Source organism: Nerophis ophidion, linkage group LG02, assembly GCF_033978795.1.
Source record: "Nerophis ophidion isolate RoL-2023_Sa linkage group LG02, RoL_Noph_v1.0, whole genome shotgun sequence".
Lineage (NCBI taxonomy): Eukaryota > Metazoa > Chordata > Actinopteri > Syngnathiformes > Syngnathidae > Nerophis > Nerophis ophidion.
Window position 1 is genome coordinate 23,947,162 of NC_084612.1, and position 24,403 is coordinate 23,971,564.

At 41.4% G+C, this 24,403-nt stretch overlaps 1 protein-coding gene across 1 annotated transcript; it reads left to right on the forward strand.

Moving 5' to 3' along the window:
• Positions 1 to 4,352: 4,352 nt before the first annotated feature.
• Positions 4,353 to 17,995, forward strand: kifbp (kinesin family binding protein). Its single transcript, XM_061879856.1, has 13 exons — positions 4,353 to 4,852; positions 6,957 to 7,055; positions 7,126 to 7,205; positions 7,282 to 7,340; positions 7,435 to 7,559; positions 10,768 to 10,861; positions 11,886 to 11,998; positions 12,106 to 12,255; positions 12,453 to 12,527; positions 13,483 to 13,645; positions 13,722 to 13,896; positions 13,964 to 14,149; positions 17,696 to 17,995. The coding sequence occupies exons 1-13, from the start codon at positions 4,397 to 4,399 to the stop codon at positions 17,829 to 17,831; spliced, it is 1,911 nt and encodes a 636-aa protein (XP_061735840.1). The 5' UTR covers positions 4,353 to 4,396; the 3' UTR covers positions 17,832 to 17,995.
• Positions 17,996 to 24,403: the final 6,408 nt, after the last annotated feature.

Here is a 24,403-nt window from a genome sequence, read left to right on the forward strand (position 1 = left end):
AATGAGGGAAAAACGGAAATTTCAGTTTTTGTTCCGGCCCTCACTGACTTGGGACCATTGCAAAATTATTTTATCCCAAAGTCATCAGCCTTGGCATCACTATAGACAGCGTTTTTAAACTAGACAAGTCAATGGCGTTTTAAAATCGTGTTTTTATCACCTTCGTCTTTTAGTAAAGGTTAAGCCGTTTTTATCTTTTAACCTTTTTGAACAAGTCGTGCATGCTTTTATTTCAAGTCGCCTGGACTACTGCAATGCACTTTATTCTGGCATTAGCCAAAAAGCTCTCTCCTGGTTGCAGTTAGTCCAGAACGCGGCAGCACGACTTTTAACAGGGGCCAGGAAACAGCAGCATATAACCCCAATTCCTCTGCAGCTGATCACAATTTGCTTTGTCTCTCCTTCCACACTCCTACTGTCATGCTTGTTGGCCCTTAAAAGCCCTACATTGCAATCACTCTTTGATCAACAGCAGGCGTGGGCTGTGCCATGTGGTGCGCCGCCGCTCTCCACCAGCTGGGGCCAAAACTCCTGTTTGTTGGAACCACCATCTCAGGGGAATTATCTTCCCCTCCAGCACACAGCCTCTCATGATGTCACAATAGTTAGTATGTTTTGTCTGAGATCCTTCTGTGTAAGATACTAAGATAAATAAATGTTTTATATTTTCAACTGTGGATTCTAGAGGAGAAAACATCCATCCATCCATCCCTTTTCAACCGCTTATTCCTTTCTGGGTCGCGGGGGGTGCTGGTGCCTATCTCAGCTGCAATCGGGCGGAAGGCGGTGTACACCCTGCACAAGTCGCCACCTCATCGCAGGGCTAACACAGATAGACCGACAACATGTGGCCAATCAACCTTATTTGATTGATTGATTGAAACTTGTATTAGTAGATTGCACAGTACAGTACATACTCCGTAAAATTGACCACTAAGTGGTAACACCCAAATAAGTTTTTCAACTTGTTTAAGTCGGGGTCCACGTTAATCAATTCATGGTACAAATATATACTATCAGCATAATACAGTCATCACACAAGTTAATCATCATAGTATATATGTACATTTAATTATTTACATTATTTACAATCTCGGGGGTGGGATGAGGAGCTTTGGTTGATATCAGTACTTCAGGCATCAACAGAGAAATTGACATTGAAACAGTGTAGGTCTTATTTAGTAGGATATGTAATCCAATCCAATCCACTTTATTTATATAGCACATTTAAACAACAATTACATTTCCAAAGTGCTGCACAGCCATGTTAAAAAAAATATTAAAAAAACAATATTATGCTCCACCAATGACTGAATAAAAACAAAAAATAAATAAATATAAAACCAATATAAAAAAAACAATATAAAAACAAATATGATTAAAAACAATTCTAAAGGGTAAAATCAATTAAAACAGTAAAATAGAAATCAAAGTGTATAAAAAACACAGAGGACAACAGAGGACAGAGGACCACACAACTCATGTAGTGTTAAAAGCCAAAGAATAAAAGTGGGTCTTAAGACGAGACTTAAAACACTTCACTGTGGAAGCAGTTTGAACATGGAGGGGCAGAGTGTTCTAGAGCTTAGGTCCGACCACAGAGAAGGCCCTGTCTCCCCTGGTCTTAAGTCTGGCTCTCGGACCTCAGAGCGCGCGCAGGAATATAAATTTGGATGAGGTCCGAGATATATTGAGGTGCCAGTCCATGTAAAGATTTAAAAACAAACAGCAATGTTTTAAAATCAATTCTAAAATTGATTTTATGCATGCGAAGTGTGTATGTGTACGTGTGTGTATATGTACAGTATGTGTGTGTTTATATATACAGTACAGGCCAAAAGTTTGGACACACCTCATTCAATGCATTTTCTTTTTTTTCATGACTATTTATTTATATTGTAGATAGTCACTGAAGGCATCAAAACTATGAATGAACACATGTGGAATTATGTACTTTTTTAAAAAAAAGGTGAAATAACTGAAAACATGTTTTATATTTTAGTTTCTTCAAAATCGCTCTGATTACTTTTTCGCACATTCTTGGCATTCTCTCGATGAGCTTCAAGAGGTAGTCACCTGAGGTGGTTTTCAATTCGCAGGTGTGCCTTATGAGGGTTGATTAATGGAATTTCTTGCTTTATAAATGGGGTTGGGACCATCAGTTGTGGTGTGAATCAGAGGGTGTGTCCAAACTGCATGCCTGTATTGTATATGTCATTGGTGAGAAGGATTATTATCTCATGATTCTTTTCTCAAAATGAATAGTATGTTGCCCCATATAGACACCAACTGTAGGATACCACATTTCTTCTTTGTTTAACATTTTCAATTAAAGTTATTTAATGGAAAGCAAACCCTTGCTTTGTCCCAATGGAAAGAGAATACTGTAACAGGAGATAAACTTGCCTTGTTTTTTATCGATCAATTTACATTGTTGACTGATGCCCACGTATACTTTCGCAAGAAAATTACTCCTTACCATGACCATAACAATCCCACAGTCATTCCAACACATTTGGCGTGCAGGCAAGCCCTAAAATTGAACCAGAATAAAAGTGGACATTACAGGCTACAGTCAACTATTTTCCCACACAAATCATGTATTTATACTTACTGGAATGGCATTCCAAGTCGCCACCTCATCGCAGGGCCAACACAGATAGACAGACAACATTCACACTCACATTCACACACTAGGGCCAACTTACTGTTGCCAATCAACCTATCCCCAGGTGCATGTCTTTGGAGGTGGGAAGAAGCCGGAGTACCCGGAGGGAACCCACGCAGTCACGGGGAGAACATCCAAACTCCACACAGAAAGATTCCAAGCCCGGGATTGAACTCAGGACTATACTCAGGACCTGCGTATTGTGAGGCACATGCACTAAACCCCTGTTCCACCATGCTGCCATCCATTATACAGTCGTGTTCAAAAGTTTACATACACTGTAAGAACATAATATCATGGCTGTCTTGAGTTTCCAATAATTTCTACAACTCTCATTTTTTGTGAGAGTGATTGGAGCACATACTTGTTGGTCACAAAAAACATTCATGAAGTTTGGTTCTGAATTTATTATGAGTCTACTGAAAATGTGACCAAATCTGCTGGGTCAAAAGTATACATACAGCAATGTTAATATTTGGTTACATGTCCCTTGGCAAGTATCACTGCAATATGCCGCTTTTGGTAGCCATCCACAAGCTTCTGGCTGAATTTTTGACCACTCCTTTTGACAAAATTGTTGCAGTTCAGCTAAATTTGTTGGTTTTCTGACATGGACTTGTACTATACTTGTATACTGCACTACAAAGAGCTAATGCAACAAATTTACGTTCTTATCTGTACTGTAAAGTTCAAATTTGAATGTCAATAAAAGGAAGTCTAAAGGCCTACTAAAACCCACTACTACCAACCAGTCTGATAGTTTATATATCAATGATGAAATACTAACATTGCAACACATGCCAATACGGCCTTTTTAGTTTACTAAATTGCAATTTTAAATTTCCCGGGAGTTTCTTGTTAAACGTCGCAGAATGATGACGTGTACGCGTGACATCACGGACTGTAAGGAAATATTAGCGCTGCGCATACACACAGCTAAAAGTCGTCTGTGTTTAACCGCATAATTACACAGTATTTTGGACATCTGTCTTGCTGAATCTTTTGCAATTTGTTCAATTAATAATGGAGAAGTCAAAGTAGAAAGATGCAGTTGGGAAGCTTTAGCCTTTAGCCACACAAACACACAGTGATTCCTTGTTTAAAATTCCCAGAGGTGAAGCTTTCCTATGGATCAGAGCGGTCAAGCGAACATGGATCCCGACCAAATGTCAACCAGCAGTTTTCGGTGAGAAAATTGTGGTAAAAAGTCGCCTCTTACTGGAGAACAGCTGAGCTTGTGCCGTCCATGCAGCTGCCGTCGACTTCCCTCAGACACTGGCCTCAAGACACCCGTGGACACACCCCTCCGACTATCAGGTACAATTAAACTCACTAAAACACTAGCAACACAATAGAAAGATAAGGGGATTTCCCAGAATTATCGTAGTAAATGTGTCTAAAAACATCTGAATCTGTCCCAATGCAATCGCCTTTTTTTTAAGTCCTTGCTATCAATATCCTCAAGGCTTTTCTATTAGCGACCAAACGTCAATGTTCTCTACTAAATCCTTTCAGCAAAAATATGGCAATATCGCGAAATGATCAAGTATGACACATAGAATGGACCTGCTATCCCCATTTAAATAAGAAAATCAAATTTCAGTAGGCCTTGAAGTCTAAGTCTAATGATCTGTATCCATAAACACTGAACGTGCAGCCTCCAACCAATAGGTGGCGCTGCACCACAAAGCCGATGGGTCTGAATGTGCAGCCTCCGGGTCTGCAGAAATGGCTTCTCACAGCAGCGACGAGTGGAAAACAATCTGCGATAAATTCAACAACGCCCAAAACCTCACTGATGTCGAATCCAGAAATGACCCTGAAAACGACCCATTTCGGTCCAAGTACAAAGCCAGGGACCTCCTTAGAGAGATCCAATGTTCACTGAAGAGCTTTGAGGCCGGCGAGGGAGAGGAAGACAGCGGGGCGGACGGCGGCGACCAGCGGCCGAGCGAGCAGCCTGTGGACGGCCTGTTGGAGGATTTGTTCCAGCGGGGCCTCGACGGGGACTCGCCGGCCGGCCTGGCGACTGCAAAGCTCGCCGCGGTGGAGTATTACCTGGGCGTCAACCATGTTGACACGGAGGAGCTGGCAGCAGGACAAGAACATCTAATGAACTGCATGAAACTACTGGAGAGATGCCGAGTGACCACCGACAATGTGTCGTTATGCATCCATTTCCGGGTCAGTTATTCATTTATTGTATGCCAATGTATTTCCATCCATCAATTTCTACCGCTTATTCCCTTTGGGGGAGCTACAATCGGGCAGAAGGTGGCGTACACCCTGGACAAGTCGCCAACTCATCGCAGGGCCAACACAGATAGACAGACAACATTCACACACTAGTGTTGCCAATCAACCTATCCCCAGGTGCATGTCTTTGGAGGTGGGAGGAAGCCGGAGTACCCAGAGGGAACCCACGCAGTCACGGGGAGAACATGCAAACTCCACACAGAAAGATTCAGAGCCCGGGATTGAACCCAGGACTACTCAGGACCTTCGTATTGTGAGGCAGACGCACTAACCCTTGTACCACCGTGCTGCCGCCAATGTATTTAAAGGTGCTATATGTAGTAATGTGGCCAGAAATGGTACTGCAATCAATTCTGTAGTGCCAGACACGCACCCGAATCCTACTCCGAGCAACTGTAAGGCAATCGATGAGTCCTACCCTGTAGGTTTCCCTTGTTAATGCTTCTTGCAAGATGGTTTCCTAAGTAATTATGCCACATTTTACTAATGTGGCATGTTGTTAAGTTACGCAGCAATATTTTAATCAGGACTGATTGTTGGCATTACCCTGCTAATATGTCTAGTTTGACCGCACGGATCACCATCAAAATAATTGTACATAGTAATATATATTATATATCGCATAGGCTACTTTGATGGCAAGCTGTCAGGTTCAAACACTGATGACATCCATTAAACAGAAAAGGAAGGACTCATGCAGAGACAAAGTTCAATTTAGCTCATGAGGAGAACGCATGGAGCTGCACACTTAGTCACAGTCTCGCCCTATGCTCTAACGTACAGCTCCTGCGTCCCTCTATTTATTCAGGAGTTCCCCAGTCAATATCACTGAGGTCGCCTTTAAAAGGAGTGGTCACATATATTATACAAAGCAGGTCCAGCACACACAATACGTGACGGAATATGCTGGGGCCTTGTGATTAGCTTGTCTCTGCTTCGTCTGCGTGCTGTCATCTTATCTTCGTTGAGGTCCTTGAAATCCTTGGCTGTTAGCGGGCTAAAACAAAGGTAACATCTGCGGCTGAGGCCACCCATCAGACAAGAAGTTTTGTCCTTGCACAGATACAAAAGTCTAACTTGAGCACAATTGCTAATAACTATAGCAACAGGCTTTAAGCATATTAAAGTTGTGTGATAATATACATACATGATTATTCTAACAAGGCCAACAGTAAAATTTTGTTCATCATAACTCCATGTTACATCCAACCTGACTCACTGCATTCTCTTCCATTTACGCACATCAAAAGAGTGTCATACACAAATACAACTCGACGGAGTAGATTTTGAAAGGGTAAAATTAACCAGATTTTTTCGGGTGTAATAATAGATGATGAAATTAACTGGAAAACTCATATAAAAATATGCAACATAAGGTGGCAAGAAATATTTCAGCAATGGATGAAGCAAAATATGTTTTGGACCAAAAATCACTACATATGCTCTACTGCTCGCTAGTGTTACCATATCCAGGTTATTGTGCAGAAATACGGGGAAATAACTACTGTGTGTTGGACTTAGGTCCTTGAAGGCAAGAAAGAGCAGTACATGTGCATATATTCCAAATAAAGTTGGAGCAAGCTTGCAGGCTTGCTTTACACTACTGTTGTACTTGATTGGCTCAGACAGCTCTCCATCAATTATCAATCTTGCATGTACATTTGTGTATAATTTCTTTATCACACAGCTGAGTTTGGCAGGACACCCAAGCTTTTGTAGGATGGTAAAAAGGATCTCGCGATTTACACAATCAAAAGCCTTGCTGAAGTCAAAGGCGCTTAGTAAAAATGCCATCGACAGTGCCTCTGTTTTTCCTGTACCCTGATTGGGATTCAGGTAAAACTGACTCAGCCAGATGTGGAAGTCTCTGTAGAAGGAAATCAGCAAACTTTTTCAACAGCACTTTGCAAAGATCCCCCCTATAGTTTGTAGTTTGACTTTCCACAAAAACCACAGTTATTTAACTTATTACAATAGTTTAGACAGTATGACATCAGATCATCTTTTGATCATGTGTTTATTGTGGTTGTAGAACCAGCTGGGCATCCTTTGGGCAGGCCGGGATGAAACAGAGAAGGCTCAGGAATTCTTGGAAACAGCCGAATCCATCTATATGCGCTATATGAAGGAGGTATGGTTGAATGAGGAGAGAGAACGTGGGTCCATCTTGACTATAATTAATATGAACATTTTGATCACAGGATGGAAGTCCTCCTACTGATCTGAAGGAATATTTTACAAACAATGAGAAGATGCTGACACACCAGGAAAAAAGCAAAAAGTAATTTATTGTGATTTGTGGAAAATAACTGGATGTCATTTTCCTCTTTACCTGATTTGTTTTCTTCTTTTACCAGGTTTGAGCTAGCCTACACCCACACTACGTATTACCTCGCTCAGGTCTATAAAAACCTTGGTGAGTCCAGTTTAGTTAGTTTTCTTCTCAGTATATTTCTTCGGCCACTTTGTTTTGTCTCATGCTATTGTCGTGGTGATACATGTCTTGCCAGGTCAAACTGAGCGTGCTGCCAACTACTGCCACAGCACCCTGCAAAGACAACTGCAATTAAATCAGTTCAGTCCAATGGAGTGGGCTCTAAACGCCGCAACGCTGTCACAATACTACATTACAAAGGTAAGACCTCTTCAGATTTAAATGAGTTTGTTTTATCTAGAGCAGCAATGGTTGAAATGATTAATTAGATTAGAAAAAAGCTTCTACTCTGTGGCTTTAATTATTTGTTTGAGTGTAACTACAGTTTTTTCAATTGCTAACAAAAGCTTACCCAGACTTCAGATACTTTTTTCTAATGTCTTAACACAGAGTCACACCTACAAAACACCACTGGCAAATTGATATATTTTTTTCTCAAACACATTTTGTTAAATACATACTAACTCTTCATTACAAAATAGAACACGTCTGCACATACTTTACCAAAACACATGACAACAGACTCAAAATTAAATGATTCCGTCATAGAATAACTATTGTTTTTACTTCACATGGTACATGCAGTCAAAGTACACCAGGTTTCAAAATACTGGCTATTTTTGACATGACATTACAAAAACTGCGTAGACTTTTATTTTTCAGTTTTACAGGTATTTGCATGCAAAACATTCAATCCACTATTTTTACAATACATTTATTGGTTGAGAACTGTATGTCCACATGTAATGTTCACAGTCAAAATTCTAGTAAAAAGGCAATCAGTTGTTTTCGTTTAATGTTTACTACATGAGATACAGTAGAACTACTGGCGGCATGGCGTAGTGGGTAGAGCGGCCATACCAGAAACCTGAGGGTTGCAGATTCGCTTCCCACCTATTGACATCCTTGGGCAGGACACCTCACCCTTGCCCCCTGTGCGGCTCACACTGGTGATTGAATGATGAATGAATGATTGGTGGTGGTCTTAGGGGCCGTAGGCGCAAACTGGCAGCCACGCTTCCGTCAGTCTACCCCAGGGCAGCTGTGGCTACAGATGTAGCTTACCACCACCAGGTGTGACTGAATGATGGGTTCCCACTTCTCTGTGAGCGCTTTGAGTATCTAACAATAGAAAAGCGCGATATAAATCTAATCCATTATTATTGTTGTTATTAAAATGTGATGGAACAGAAAAAGTTTTACAGTATTGCTTACAGTAAAAACATATCCATGAAATACACGAAAACATTCTGAACAAAAAAAAAAAGCAAAAGCCCAGATAAAAGGAGAAGGAACTAAAAAAAACACAAAATTGCTGTATCTTGTCTCTTCTTCAGGGTTAGGCCACATGTTTTCATCAACATTGCATCTAATATTATCCAAGGTGATGCATCTGGGATAAAACTGCTTTGTATGTTGGTCCATCCATTTTACACGGATTTTCCCTTTGACAAACATCAACTGTGATGTCCCTGTAGCTAGCATCCATGGCTTCAAGGAGGGACATCTGGTCCTGTACCTGATGGTCATAAACCGTCCACCTCTATGCAGAAAATGGGGTGAATAGGTTGGAAGGAAGAGACGTACCTGTCTAAGGTGAACTTTAAACCATGTTGTTGTTGCTTGCGAATGATGGAAAGCTACATTATCCCAGGTGATTACAAAGGTCTTCATGTTTTCACGCTGCTGATCCTCCTCTGCAACCAGGCACTGGTGGATATTTTTGAGAAAGGCAAGGAAGAGCTTGGAATTGTAGGGTCCACCTGACATCTGTTAAGGACTAATCCTCCATTTGCAATTGCTGCACACATGGTAATGTTTGCACCTCTCTTTCCTGGCACATAAACTGTGACCCTTTTTGGCCAGATTAAATCTTGCCTTATCTATGTATATGAATTCATGAGGGGCCTGGTTGGCATCCAATTCCATAATTCTCTAAAACAAAGTTTATGACAATCTCATTGCTGTATACCATACTGCAATGTAAACTATTTCTGTGTTGGTGACCTACTTGCAAAGTAGGTCACTGGACATCGAATTTAATATACAGTACTGTATGTATTGTCGTCATAGCTGTCAAAGTAACAGTGTAGAATTGCTTCATCAGCACTGTTTGGACAATTTTTGCCTAATGGTTTTGAGGCTGATACTATCGATATTGTCAAATATCTAATGGTCCTCCACAATTCTAATTTGAAATGCATGTAGTTTTATTTCATTATTTGCGACAACCATTTCTACAATGGTAAAATCTTGATCATTATTGAGGAGCTTTCCTCTTTTTCCAGAGGGAGTAAGATGTTGCATTCTTTAGATGGACAAAAAACAACATATTTGTTACTGTATGGCCCTATTGACATGCCAAGTGAGAATATAAACACTCAATGTAAAATGCAATACTTATCTGTTGGTTTGTTGAAAGATGTGGATAATGGAGGCGACTGTTGACTGCCTGTAACTGAGCTCCACTTTCTCACCAGGCTTTTTTAGTTAAAGACCATAGTTGATTACATGGTCATAGATAGTGACAAGAATTTCATCACAGACTACTGTTCTTGCAGCCCTTGGAAGGCCACCACCCCACATTCTTGCACCTCTACCCTGTCTTCTCCCTGGGCCTGGTCTTTTCTTGAGGCCTTTGCTCTTCCTCTTCGTCATCTTCATACAGACAGTAGAGTGTTTGTCTTTTTCTGTTTATCTCTTTTCAAAAACATCACTCTTCAACGTCCTCCTGACCACTGCCTCTGAGTCTAAGCCAGACTGGAATTAGCTGTGGTAGGCCCAATTTATCCAACATAAATCAGCTGTGTGTCAATTAATTAGTTGTTTATAATCAGCTGAGATATATTGTTGCTGAACTGATATCTTTGCAGAAGCAGAGGTTTTCATACTGTGTCTGAGATATGACATTGTTTTTGCTAATGTGGAATGTTGTTTGTTAACATTTGTACGAAAACAATCCATAATTTTGTTGGGAGGTATAGCTAGTCAATGTAAGCATTGTAGAAATGTGTTCACTGACTCCATTTTGTGTAAAAAAGACATTAAATGCATGAATGGTATGGCCACAAAACACTGATGCGATGCTAATTTTGTTTTAAGTTTTGAAAATGTGACAACTGGTTGGACAAACGTTTGTTAGCGATTGGAAAAAACTATAATAAAAATATTTAGGTTCCGGACCTAAGAGATTCTGGAATGCATTGATTAATAAAAAAAAAAAATTGATGGAACAATTATACGGCCACAACATCATTACAAATATATTGTGCAGTTGTACCTAATATTGTATTTACATCTACATGTTTTGTCAATAAGTGACAGTTAACTCAACTCATGTTGTGCAGTGTAAGCAAAAATGTTGGTTTTCAATGTGAATCACAAGGTTTGTGTGCTGTTACCTCCCTAGGGGTGCTACATGGAGGGCAGACACTGCCTCTCAGCAGCCACCGTTATATCAGCTTTGGCAGGAGACGCTCCCTCAGAGGCTGCTGCGCAGGAAAGTGAGTGCTCGATTTTTCCATTTTTGTCTATCAACTACCAGTTCCTCATGTCTTGTTGAAGTATCCTGGTTTTAGCTGGCTAAAAGAAACAGCAGTTGTACAGTGCTTAATCTTCAAACAGGGTTTCACTAAACAATGGCAGTGTATGCCTTAAGTAGCTTTTACATGCCATGTAATGCATTGGTCCCCAACCACCGGGCCGTGGCCCGATTGGTACCGGGCCGCAGAATAATTTTTTATTTAAAAAAAAAAAATGAAAAATGTATATATATATATATATTTTTTATTTTTTTATTTTGTATTAAATCAACATAAAAAACACAATATACACTTACAAATAGTGCACCAACCACAAAAATCTCCCTTTTTCATGACAAAAACGTCCCTTTTTCATGACAAAGAAAAAAAAAAAAAAAGGACCTCCCCCCCTCGGGTCGCGGGACAAATTATTAAGCGTTGACCGGTCCGTGGATACAAAAAGGTTGAGGACCACTGATGTAGTGTGTCTGTCTGAGTTTCAACTGCATTGACACAGAAGAAACGGCACCCTCTGCTGTCTGATTTTGGTATCAACCAGACGCAGTGCAGCTGCACTCGGGCGCAAAGCTGGGTAGCCTCTGGACAACTCGCCACTTCATCGCAGGGCCATCACACTCACATTCACACACTAGGTTCGATTTAGTGTTGCCAATCAACCTTTCCTCAGGTGCATGTTTTTGTAGGTGAGAACCCACACAGTCACGTAGAAATATGCAAACTCCCCACAGAAATATCCTGAGCCCGGGAATCGAACCTAGGACGTTCTTATTGGAGGAGCACTAACCACTGCTTCTCCATGCTGCCTAGACCCAGTGCCGTTGCAGTAAATGTGTTAATTTTACAAATAATGTCAATTAGATTGAGGGAAAAACTGCTGCATATGTTGGTATTGCTTGATATGGGTTGAATTGGGAAATTAAGTCTTGGGCAATGTTGGATATCCCTAATTAAGACACATATTTCCCCTCACTTTTTGCTCTTCCAGGTGAGATAGAGAGCGAGCGACGCGATCAGCTGCGACAAAAGAGAGCTGACATAGCAAGATGCTGGATCAAATACTGTCTCAACCTCCTTCAGGACGCTAAGAAAGTTCTCCAGGTAGCGTCCTCTCTCAACAACTCCAGGGATACACCCTTCATGACAATGATATCTGCAGTGTATATATTCATCTCTGTTTATGGTGTGTGTCTTCTCCATGTGAGCAGGACAACATCGGGGAGCTGGATTCGGATCTTCAGGAAGACATAAAGAGGAAAAGGAGGCTTGAGGAGGAGGAGGAAGAAAAAATCAGGAAGAGCGCGCTTAGGTTTGGCTCTGAGGACACGTTTGACTCCATTGCCAGTCTGGAGGAGAAGGTTTGCATGATGCTCTCCTGTGATACTTTCCCACATTTCTTAGCGTAACATGCTATTGATAATACTCTACTGTTTCCGTCTTGTATCGATATGTGCTACTGTGTATATATAAAACATATTCATTTCATCGTCCCGAACACAAGTAAAACTGCAGTGTCAAGTCGGTGTCATCATACTAACTCATTTGGGATTTTCAGGTGAGCTGTTTGCTCCCGGTGGACTTCACAGAAGCCAGAAATGTATTTCTTGTGGGACAAAACTACGTCACACAGGTAATCTATGCTTATTGGTATTAGGTGTAATCATAAAAGTCTGGTTAGGATCCAGTGAATCTTCCTGTGGCTATTCAACAATTGAAATGATTGATTTATAGTGAAGCCTTCTGAGTAGGAACTTCAATTTTAAGACAAATACACTTGTTATTTTTGTAGCAACTGACTTCAATAATGTAACGCTGTATGACTGAGGTTTTCCTTACTTAAATGGGTCCTGTTATGTTAGAACAACTTATCTTACCTGCTGATACCTGTTATTGTGTATTTATATGGTCCCATAAAATTTGAATTCGGACTACGGAGTCATGGCTGAGATATTTATAACACAAGTTTACTTTCTTCCAAACTTGCTTCAAACGAGCTGTTTGGAATTTGAGACTTAAGTGAAATTTTACCTTTGTTATGTCAGCGCCAGATATCTCCATTTATAGTGGAGGTTTACTCCAAGAGCTTTGTGTGAGTGCGCCATTTTTAATTCTGTTGTAGTCAATAAGTTCCTTATTTGTTTCTATCCCCTTGTTGTGGGGCAGACTGTCTTATACATGCACATGCATCTTCCGCTGTTGCCATATGTAATTTAAAATTAGCATATAGGTAATCCAACATATCTGTCAGTTGACTCCATATGGTAGTGCTAAAACTACAACATGGCTGACAGGTGGAGACACTGTCAAATAGGGTTTGGCCTGCAGGAGAGCTTCGGCACGTAAATAAGACCGCCCATCAAACGGCGCATTTTGAAGAAACAGTCAGAAAGCCGCTTGAAGATGGTCTGTATAACATCTATGCAACATTTTGACCAAAGAACCACCATTACATGTTGTGTGGACCACAATGTAGAACACATTAATGAAAAGACCCCTTTGAAATAGTCCAGTTTCTCCATAATACACAGTGAAATTAATAAGAATGAAATACATATATATTGGATATGCATTTGTCCTTCTGTCAGGCTAAGGAGTACTTTCAGATGGACGGCTTTGTGACGGATCACATTGAGATCCTGCAGGATCACAGCGCTCTCTTCAGAGCTTTGGCCTTCTTTGAAGAAGACGTTGAGCGGCGCTGCAAGATGCACAAACGACGTGTTGACATGCTGGAGACCATCTGCATCGGTACTCTTTTAACTTGAGTTGTTGTTGCTTTATTTGGGCAGTTTTATGTTGCCTAAATGCTCATGCCTCTTTATAGAGCTGAATGCCCAGTACTACCTCATGGTGCGCAGACAGCTAATGTTTGAGTTGGCCGAGATCTACAACGAAATGATGGACTTGAAACTGACGCTGGCCAACAGACAAGCTGATACACAGTCTTTGGACAACCACACCATAAAGAAATTCAACCACCTCTGTTCTGCATCTGCTAAGTGAGTGTAAATTCAGCTCAAACATACATGCTGTTTGTTCAATTGCATACTACCCTCTTCTCTGCAGGTACTACCAGATGTTTCTGGATTCTCTGTGCTCTCCAGATGGGAAGTTTCCCGAGCACCTAGAGGAGGAGGTGCTCAGACCAACCCTGATGGCTCGCTTCAGGCTGGCCCGTCTGCACAGCCGCCTGATCTGCTCTATTCCCCTTACACAGCTGGACAACCTCAACAAGTCACTGGAAAACTACAAGTAGGGAAAACACTTCTTTGAATACACATGAGCCATCGAATAAGATTCAATACAAGAGCCTTTCTTGTTTTTACCAGGCCTCCCAACATGTGCTTATTTTTCGTACTCTGCAAGAATTTTGATCCTTAAATACGCTCGTGTGCTTTACTGCTCTCCAGGTACACATTTTGTTACATTACACCGGCCATAGGGCTCACACCTCTCACTGCAAGCCTTTTTTGTAGTGTGATGTGTGCTCCAAAAACTTTACACAGAGTGTAAAGGCTGTGATCAGTTGGCTCGCAGATCGTTATTTTCTGGGTATACGACTTGTTCCGAGGGCTTACAACCCACCTACGCAAACGCCTTGTGTTCAACACTAACAAGGAACTTTTTATACCAGGGGTGTCCAAAGTGCAGCCTATTCATTTAACATACTGGCTAAATGGTCTGGATTTACCAAAATACTCTGAAATATTGCCCGTGTCTAGCGACATTCTCACTGACAATAAAAATATGTTATTTTGTGTGGATATGAAATATTGTAGCGTTTGCCCTGATGTTGAAAAGATGGCGAGAAGATAAATAGGTGATCAGTTAACAATCACTTTGGAGTTTTTTTTTTCATCCTTTTAGTTAATATTTGATATACTTTTGGCCAGGGTTATTGTTGTTACTCCATTATACATTTTTTTTTCATCCATCCATCCATCCATCCATTTTCTACCGCTGATTCCCTTTGGAGTCGCGGGGGGCACTAGTGCCTATCTCAGCTAGAATCGGAGGGAAGGTGTCATATACCCTGGACAAGTCGCCACCTCATCGCAGGGCCATCACATATAGACAGACAACAGTCAAACACTAGGGCCAATTTAGTGTTGCCAATCAACCTATCCCCAGGTGCATGATTTTGGAAATGGGAGGAAGCCGGAGTACCCGGAGGTAACCCACGCAGTCACAGGGAGGACATGCAAACACACAGAAAGATCCCGAGCCTGGGTTTGAATACAGGACTTCTCAGGACCTTCGTATTGTGAGGCAGACGCACTAACCCCTCTTCCACCGTGCTGCCCATTTTTTTTTTTCATGTACAATTTTAATACTTCAATGTCCAACTCTTTCATGTTTCATACATTGGCAGTTATTTGACAATTCCACAAAGCCAAACATGACAAAAAAAGCTTTTCATTTTTTCAAAGGGCATATATAAAAACATTAGGATTCTTTTTTTTTTTTTACTTTTTTCTCTCAAATCCCTCATTCAACTTCAGCCCTAAATGAAAAAACAGGTAATGTTTAAAAAGTATATATTTTAACTCTTTGATTGCCCCTTTATTTAATGATATTACAGAAAAATATTAAGTGTTTATGTTTTTGTTCAGGACTGAAGTTTGAGAAAATTGAGCAAAGTAAAAAAAAAAAAAATGATTCCAACATTTTATACGCCCTAAAAGCCCAAATTTCAGTTTTGGTTGATTTTGGCGGCACTTGTGAACCAAAGCGGCAGTGTTTTGCTAGAATAAGACCCCATTTCCCATGAGGACAAGCACATATAGCGTCAAACTGACAAGATGTCCGCTGTTATATTGGCACAGTTTACAAATATTTCATCTCTAATGGCTATACTGATATTAAATAGCAGACACTATCCAGGAATGATAATGGATTGCGCTACAAACATGACGCTACTACCAAGTATTTATTGGGGTGGATGCAGGTTCTAAGCAAAGAAAGACCAGTAAGAGAGTTTTTTCTAAGGAAGTAGTGTGCAACTGCGAACTATCAAGCTAGTGGCTTTTTATTGATACTTTCCAAATTTCAAATAGCTAACAATAGCATTATCACTTTGATTTGAGCATAGACATTTACTTACTAGATTAGCACAAACAAAGCCAAGGCGGCATCGACCGAAAATCCCTCCTCATCTTTGAGCTCACGCCAGCGAGTTAAAGCCGGGGCGATGTTGATCCTGACTGTTATTTCTTGCAGGCGTGTTTTTCTTTTTTTGTCTCCGCAGGCAAAACCTTTCGTTTCTTTGGTTGTTGTAAAGCTTTTGCCATGATAGCAGTAATTGCGCGTAGGCGTTCTTCTTCTTCTTCTTCTTCTTGTTTTCTGGCGGCCCGCAGATGTTCGCATCAACTTCCGTCTTTTTAACGAATGGAGAAATTAGGAGTTACGTATGCCGTAAAGCAAGTCAGCACATTTTAATCAATCAATCAATGTTTATTTATAGAGCCCTAAATCACAAATGTCTCAAAGGACTGTACAAACCATTACGACTACGACATCATCGGAAGAACCCACATAAGGGCAAGGAAAACTCACACCCAGTGGGGAGGGAGAATTCACACCCAGTGGGACGCCAGTGACAATGCTGACTATGAGAAACCTTGGAGAGAACCTCAAATGTGGGCAAACCCCCCCGCCCCCCCTCTAGGGGACCGAAAGCAATGGATGTCGAGCGGGTCTAACATGATACATTTGTAGTTTTTATGTGTGGCAGGGTTCCTGGCACCCTCCTTGGCGTTGCTAAGTGCCAGTAAACGCGAGACAAACCGCTTCAGGCCATGACAGCCCATTTCACTAGTTGTAAATTGATGTATAATCCCAATAGTTATGAAAATATTTTATGAAAGTGGCAGTTACTTAGTGCTGTTTGGTGTTGAAGATAATTAAAAAAGAAATGTCCCCCAGAAGGTCAGAACAATTAAAACATCATCTTACAACCATCTCACTTAAAGTGCGCAGGACATCCCTTTCCGTTTGACTTCTTTTTTCCTCGCACAAATCCAATCACCAGTCAAGACACATTCAGACTCTCAAACTGTCGGAAAATACAACTGTTAAGCAGGAATAAACATCAGGTATTTTTGAAAGTGCACCTTTCTTTCCGACTAGTGGTAAAAAAATGTCCCAACTCCGCTAGTGGAGTTAAAAAAAATACATGTCCATTCAAATAAATACATTCATGTGCTGTTATGCACATTTTGTCCTCGTCGGAAAAATGACCTGTGCTCATTAATTATGTGCTATTAGATGTGTAATGACATGTATGTTATCATTTTTATTTCCCTAAAGGAATCAATAAAGTACTATCTATCTAACTATTAAAATCAGCGCATAGAAACACATGTAATCCAACCTGAGAGTCTGAACAGCACATAACCTAAGTGTTGAGCTTGGACAAAAGTGCTTTAAGGGAGATCTATTTGATGGCAAATCCCAAATGTCAGCTGCTCTGTACCTGTGGATGTTACTATAGTTTTCCCATCGCATGGAGTTAAATAGGATGGTGCATCATAACTTATCCTGCACTACAACAAGCAAATGCAATAAAATTTCGCTCTTATTTGCACTGTAAAGTTCAAATTTGAATGACAATAAAAGGAAGTCTAAGTCTAACTTTAGAATTTGTTTTTTCCGAAGACATAATTTGTCATGCGGCTCTTGTATCGGGTCTTATTAGATTGTGCAAGTGATGTTTTTGCCAGTGACTAAATTTATTGGCAACATAGAATAGAGAACGCGCTGCACGCTGTCACGATCAACATGTTTTCTGTCGTCCAGATACGTTGTGCAGTACTGCGAAACCCACCCCGATGCCGGCACCACCATAGAGACGGAGCTGGAGTTGAGTAAGGAGATGGCCGGCTTGCTTCCTCTCAAAATCAACCGCCTCAAAGCAAGGATGGCTGCTAACTAACAATTGAATTCCTGGAAACAATCTTATGAATTTGTCATTGCTCCCTGTTTTGTGCCATGTGTGCATGCTAGGTGCTGTACAATGTAAGGTCAAATACACACTACTACGCATGTCCTGCTATACGACATTGCACACACCCTAATTAAATTTTAAATATTGCCTAATATGATGGTTTGTACATCAACCTTAACGGACACAATATAACATAACATATAAACCTGATACCTTGTGATGTTAACGGTGACGTAAATGTCCTCTCCAATTCAGTGTTGGCTAAAACAGGAAACTGCACTTTTGCATATAGATCCAATCCCTATGTGAGAGAAGAACACAAATAGCTTTCTCTTTTTTGTGTATTTCGCGAACTATTCACATTGCCATGGCTTGCATATTAATTAATTAGGTATAAGAGACATTGTTATTGCAAGAGCTAACGCCATTGGCGTCTTGATCACAGAGTGCTAACATACTACTGCATCAGAGTTGGTAAATTTTTTATGCTAGATTAGGGGTTTCCAAACTTTTTGACTTCGGGGCCACATTGTGCGAAAATAATTGGGCTGGGGGCCGACTGCATGTAATGTGCGTGCGTGCCTATGTGTGTGTGTGTGTATATATATATATATATATATATATATATATATATATATATATATATATATATATCCATCCATTTTCTACCGCTTGTCCCTTACGGGGTCCTGGTGGGCGCTGGCGCCTATCTCAGCTTCAATCGGGCGGAAGGCGGCGTACACCCTGGATAAGTCGCCACCTCATCGCAGGGCCAACACAGATAGACAGACAATTTTCACACTCACATTCACACACTAGGGCCAATTTAGCGTTGCCAATCAACCTATCCCCAGGTGCATGTCTTTGGAGGTGGGAGGAAGCCGGAGAACCCGGAGGGAACCCACGCATTCACGGGGAGAACATGCAAACTCCACACAGAAAGATCCCGAGCCTGGATTTGAACCCAGGACTGCAGGAACTTCGTATTGTGAGGCAGACGCACTAACCCCTCTGCCACCGTGAAGCCCATATATATATATATATATATATATATATATATATATATACATCATATATATGTATATATATATATATATATATATATATATATATATACATCATATATATGCATTGATGATGATGAGGAAGTCTCCCGTCGATTGAACGAATGAGTAGACAAAAACAGCTATTTCCTTTTTAGCGTGACTCCTCATGTGGGAGTGAAGCCCTATGTCTGGGACACAGTCTTCCACGAATACTGCAGGGAATTTTGTCCAGTGTGGAGGTGAGAGGTCCAAATTTCTTGCGGTCTCTCTTGTATTGGATGGAGTCCGCCCTTGTCCGTTCGAAGCTCTGAGTGCCTCGGGTGAACTGGTGCCTCAACCTTGCCCTGTTGGCAGCTGTATCCTCCCAGTTTGCTACATCGATGTTGCAGGCCCTGAGATTGGCCTTCAGGGTGTCCTTGAAACGGAGAAGGGGTCTTACTAGGCCACGCTGTCCCTCCTTTAGCTGACCGTAGAGCTGCATTTTTGGTGTCCGACTAACCGGGATACGGACAACATGACCTGTCCACCGGAGCTGGGTTTTGATGACCAGGCTTTGAACGCTGGGTAGACAACATTTCTGCAGGAGCTCGAGGTTAGACACTTTGTCCTGCCACTTGATGTTGCATATTGAGCGCAGACACCTCTGGTGGAACCGTTCCAGCTGATGGATGTGACGATGGTACGTTGTCCAGGTTTCACAGTCGTAGAGCAGTGCACTCACCTCAACTGCTCTGTTGACAGCAACTTTTGTGCAAAGCTTTATGCCGTGGTTCTGCCACAGCCTGTTTGTCAGTCCTCCAAATGATGAGCTGGCTTTGGCGATGCGCAGTGAAATCTCGTTGTCAACAGATCCATTGCTGGAGATGGTGCTTCCAAGGTAGCAGAACTTCCTTATGGTCTTGAGGTCGTGCTGTCAATAGTCACTGGCGGTGGAGGAAGCACAGCAGGGTTCTGAGGTGATGGGGACGGTTGAAACATGGCCACTGTCTTCCACAGGCTTATAGTCAGACCAAAGTGTACCGGATACTGAAAAGCGGTTCACAATGTGCTGGATGTCATCTGAAGTTGTAGCTTTCAAAGCACAGTCATCAACAAAGAGGAATTCCCGCAGTATAGCCTCAAACACTTTGGTCCTTGCCTGGAGTCTCCGCAAGTTGAAAAGGTTGCCATTGAAGCGGAATTGGATGCAAACACCTATGTCACAGTCTGTGAAAGCATCCAGCAGCATTGCAGAGAACAAGATGGAGAAGAGGGTTGGCGCCAGAACACATCCTAGCTTCACTCCATTCCTAACAGGGAATGGCTCAAATGCATCACCATTGTCTTAAACCCTGGCTTGCATCCCGTCATGGAAGGACTCAATGAGTGATATCAGCTTCTCTGGGCAGCCAAACTTGCCAAGAATCTGCCAGAGGCCCTCACGATTGACTGTGTCAAAGGCCTTGGTGAGGTCAACAAACACCATAAAGAGACCCTAGGTCTTCTCTCTGCACTTTTCTTGCAGTTGTTGGATGGAAAAGATCATGTCACAGGTACATCTGCCTGCACGGAAACCACATTGAGATTCAAAGACAACATTCTGAGCAACATGATTGATGAGTCGGTTGAGGATGATTCTCGCCAGGATCTTTCCTGCGATGCTCAGGAGGGCAATACCATGATGGTTATTGCAGGATACCCTGTCCCCTTTCCTCTTGTAGACATGCACTATGGATGCATTCTTGAAGTCTTGAAGGGACTTCACCTTTCCTCCGGATGACCCGGTACAGGGACGTTCGCCTCTCTACTAGTGGCATGCGTCCATTCATGTAGATGTCTGCGGGCAGCCCATTGTCTCCTGGTGCCTTTCCAGAAGTAGTCAGTTGGAGTGCTTTCACTGTCTCCGCACTGGTGGCTGGGTCAGCCAGCTCAACTTTCACTGGCAGCTGGGGGATTGTGGCAATTGTGTTTTCAGAAATTGAGGAATCTCTGTTTAAAGCTCCTTCATGTGCTCTGCCCAGCGTGGTAGGATGTCACTTTTGTCAGTGAGCAGGATTGCCCTGCCAGAGGAACAGACTGAAGCTGAACCAGTGGTTTTGGTCCCATAAACAGTACGCAGGTCTGCATGGAAAAACCCAAAGTCCATGGTGTCACCAGCAAGCTGAAGATCTTCAGTTTTATCCCACCAGTTGTTTTACATCTGCCGAGTCCTACGCTGCAGCTTTTGCTTGTTTGTTGGTATCCCTACTTCTTCTGGCTGCAAGCCTTGTCATCAATATGTTGTTCATGGGCTTCATGGAGCCTGTTGATGAGGATGTTGATCTCTGGGTCATTCTCGTCAAACCAGTCAGGTGCCTTTAGCAGGATACCTGCTTGTCTTACCAGCACAAATATGGTTTTATGTGTTGAGTGGCCGTGCAGTCCTTTCGCCACCCTCTTGCCTTCAGAGGGTCATTACTAAACAGGTGCAGATACTGCCACATTAGGGCGGTCCAAGAAGGTGCAGCTTTCTTGTTAGGCGTGTGCATCGCCGAGCCTTTGCAAGGCAGCAGGAGGATTTGAGGTCATAGTTTCCATCTCCTATAAAGCCTGTTCCTAAAGAGGACTGACCTTCCAGGCCACCGGTGGTTTGGAATCAGAGTTTCCCGGACGTACCATACGGGCAGATATTTATATACCCACACACACAATGTAGATAATATATGTAATGTAAAGCATCAAAATTAAATTTGATATTGAAATCACCAGCAGCACGTTGGAACAGGGGTTAATGCCTCTGCCTCACAATACGAAGGTCCTGGGTTCGATCCTGCGCTCGGGATTTTTCTGTGTGGAGTTTGTATGTTCTCCACGTGACTGCGTGGGTTCCCTCCGGGTACTCCGGCTTCCTCCCTACCTCCAAAGACATGCACCTGAGGATAGGTTGATTGGCAACACTAAAATTAGCCCTAGTGTGTGAATGTGAGTGTGAATGTTGTCTGTCTATCTGTGTTGGCCCTGTGATGAGGTGCGACTTGTCCAGGGTGTACGCCGCCCTCCGCCCGAATGCAGCTGAGATAGGCTCCAGCACCCCCGGGGACCCCAAAAGGATGGATAAGTACATGGCCAAAGTGGTCACATTGTTGCCACAAAAAAAAGCAGTGGTTCTCAAATGGGGGTACGCGTACCCCTGGGGGTACTTGAAGGTATGCCAAGGGGTATGTGAGACTTTTTAAAAATATTCTAAAAATAGCAACAGTTCAAAAATCCTTTATAAATATATTTATTGAATAATACTTCAACAAAATATGAATGTATGTTTATAAACTGTGAAAAGAAGTGCAACAATGGAATATTTAGCGTTGACAGATTTTTGAGGACATGTTCCATAAATATTGATGTTAAAGATTTCTTTTTTTGTGAAGAAATGTTTAGTTCATGAATCCAGATGGATCTCTATTACAATCCCCAAAGAGGGCACTTTAAGTTGATTACTTCTATGTGTAGAAATATTTATTTATAAATGAATCACTTGTTCATTTTTCAACAAGTTTTTAGTTATTTTTAGATCTCTTTTTCCAAATAGTTCAAGAAAGACCACTACAAATGAACAAGTGAATGTTTTCTATCTGTGTTGGCCCTGTGATGAGGTGGCGACTTGTCCAGGGTGTACCCACCTTCCGCCCGATTGTAGCTGAGATAGGCTCCAGCACCCCCCGTGACCCTAAAAGTGATAAATGGTAGAAAATGGACGGATGACTGGAGCGAAATCAACACACTAACTTCAGTTGTTTCTTACAATTTATTTCAACCCAGTTGTGCTGTCTTATTCAGAGTGCCTGTGTGCTCAAGTTGACACAGCTGTTTTTAAATGTAATCAGCGAGTCTGCATATCAATTTCATACCAAATTGAAGAGGAAAGTTATCCAAACATGTAAAGTTACAGTACAACCTGTGATAAAGCCATATTTTCGGGAGTAATTGCTAATACACTGCCCAATTAATGCACGCACACAAATACGCTTTTTTTCGCCACACAGCCAAGCATTGATTGTGACGTATCGAAAATTATTTGTACAAAAAGATGTTGGATTTTTATTATTAGGAAATTATCAAAGACACAGCTATAGCTAACTGACTGAACAACAACATATAACTGTTACCCCTCCAACAGACCCTGACGACACTTCAATGTGAAGTGGAAAGGATAAACCATTGAATGTTAAGAGTATGTTAAAATTTAACCCGTATCTTGTTTACTTTACCTCCTTAAAGTTTTGTAGTCAATCAGAAATATTAAGCAGCTAAAATGCGCCAAACATAAGTTTGGAGAGAATGTTTTGCGTTTTCCCATCGTGCATTGTAGTGGATTTAAAGAGGTTTAATTTAAAATTATGTATTGTGGTTGGATGATTTTCAGTGAGCAGGTTGGGTTGAGCGTGACCATGTTTGTTCAGATTGTGTTGGTTGCAGTTAATTTGAGCCATGAGCGGGAAGCGTTGTATGGATGGGGTCATATAATTCAATTCTGTGCTCACTTACTGCAATTACAAAATCAGACCACAAGATGGCGGAAAATTTGCAACCGGTAGACTTACAGATATTTAAGTTCAGCTGTAAACACCCCGCTGGCCAGACTACATATTAAACTTGTGATGTCTTGCGAGCCGGGCTTAAGTCGCAAGCCGTAATTTGGACACCACTGTGCCAGAATATATATCATGCATTTCACTTGTATAGTTGAAGGTTGTGGCCATAAACCGAGAAGTTGGTGAATTTTGCAATTCAACTTATAGCCAGGGACCTCGCTAGAAAGATGCAACAAGATGCTCATTTGGTCCTACTTTTTTATTTTTTATTTTAACCTATGTTAGGATTGTGATGGAAAATATTTCAAATCCCCATTACCTGCATTGTTATTAATTGTTTGATTGATACTTTTATTAGTAGATTGCACAGTTCAGTACATATTCTGTACAATTGACCACTAAATGGTAACACCCCAATAAGTTTTTCAACTTGTTTAAGTCGGGGTCCACGTTAATCAATTCATGGTTAAAAGCCACCTCATGCTACCATTTATTTACAATTGAGAATGCTTAAAGAGATGGACTTGTGTTCTTGTCTCACTTAAGGATTGTGAATGATGTGTAAAATTCCCCAAAAAGTGCAGATCGCTTTTAAGCGATGTAATGTCTGAAACATCTCAGTGAGATGTCAGTTAAGAAAAGGCCTTCCTACATTTTGCTTCTCTGAATGTGTTCATGTGATGATATCGAGATCATGTTTGTGTAGATACTGTATGTGCAATAATTAAATATTACTTCAAAGAGCATGTGATGTTGGGTGGCTTTTTCCAGTTGCATAAATTTAAATTGTGCTTCATGGAATTTATTTATACCACTACTCAAAAGCAGTGGCGGGCCGTGCATTTCCCATCCAGGCCTTCAGTGATCTCCGACTTCAATAATTACCTCTAAAAATACTGTATTTGATGTCACCACATGATCATTGCTGGAGAAATACTATACAGGAACACATTTATACTCCGGCTTC

Bases quoted from the DNA above. Each gene is read 5' to 3' on its own strand.
- kifbp (XM_061879856.1), top strand. From the start codon at position 4,397: ATGGCTTCTCACAGCAGCGACGAGTGGAAAACAATCTGCGATAAATTC. The intron at 7,206-7,281 runs GTAATTTATTGT...TTCTTTTACCAG, and splicing joins CACCAGGAAAAAAGCAAAAA to GTTTGAGCTAGCCTACACCC. The intron at 7,341-7,434 runs GTGAGTCCAGTT...ATGTCTTGCCAG, and splicing joins TCAGGTCTATAAAAACCTTG to GTCAAACTGAGCGTGCTGCC.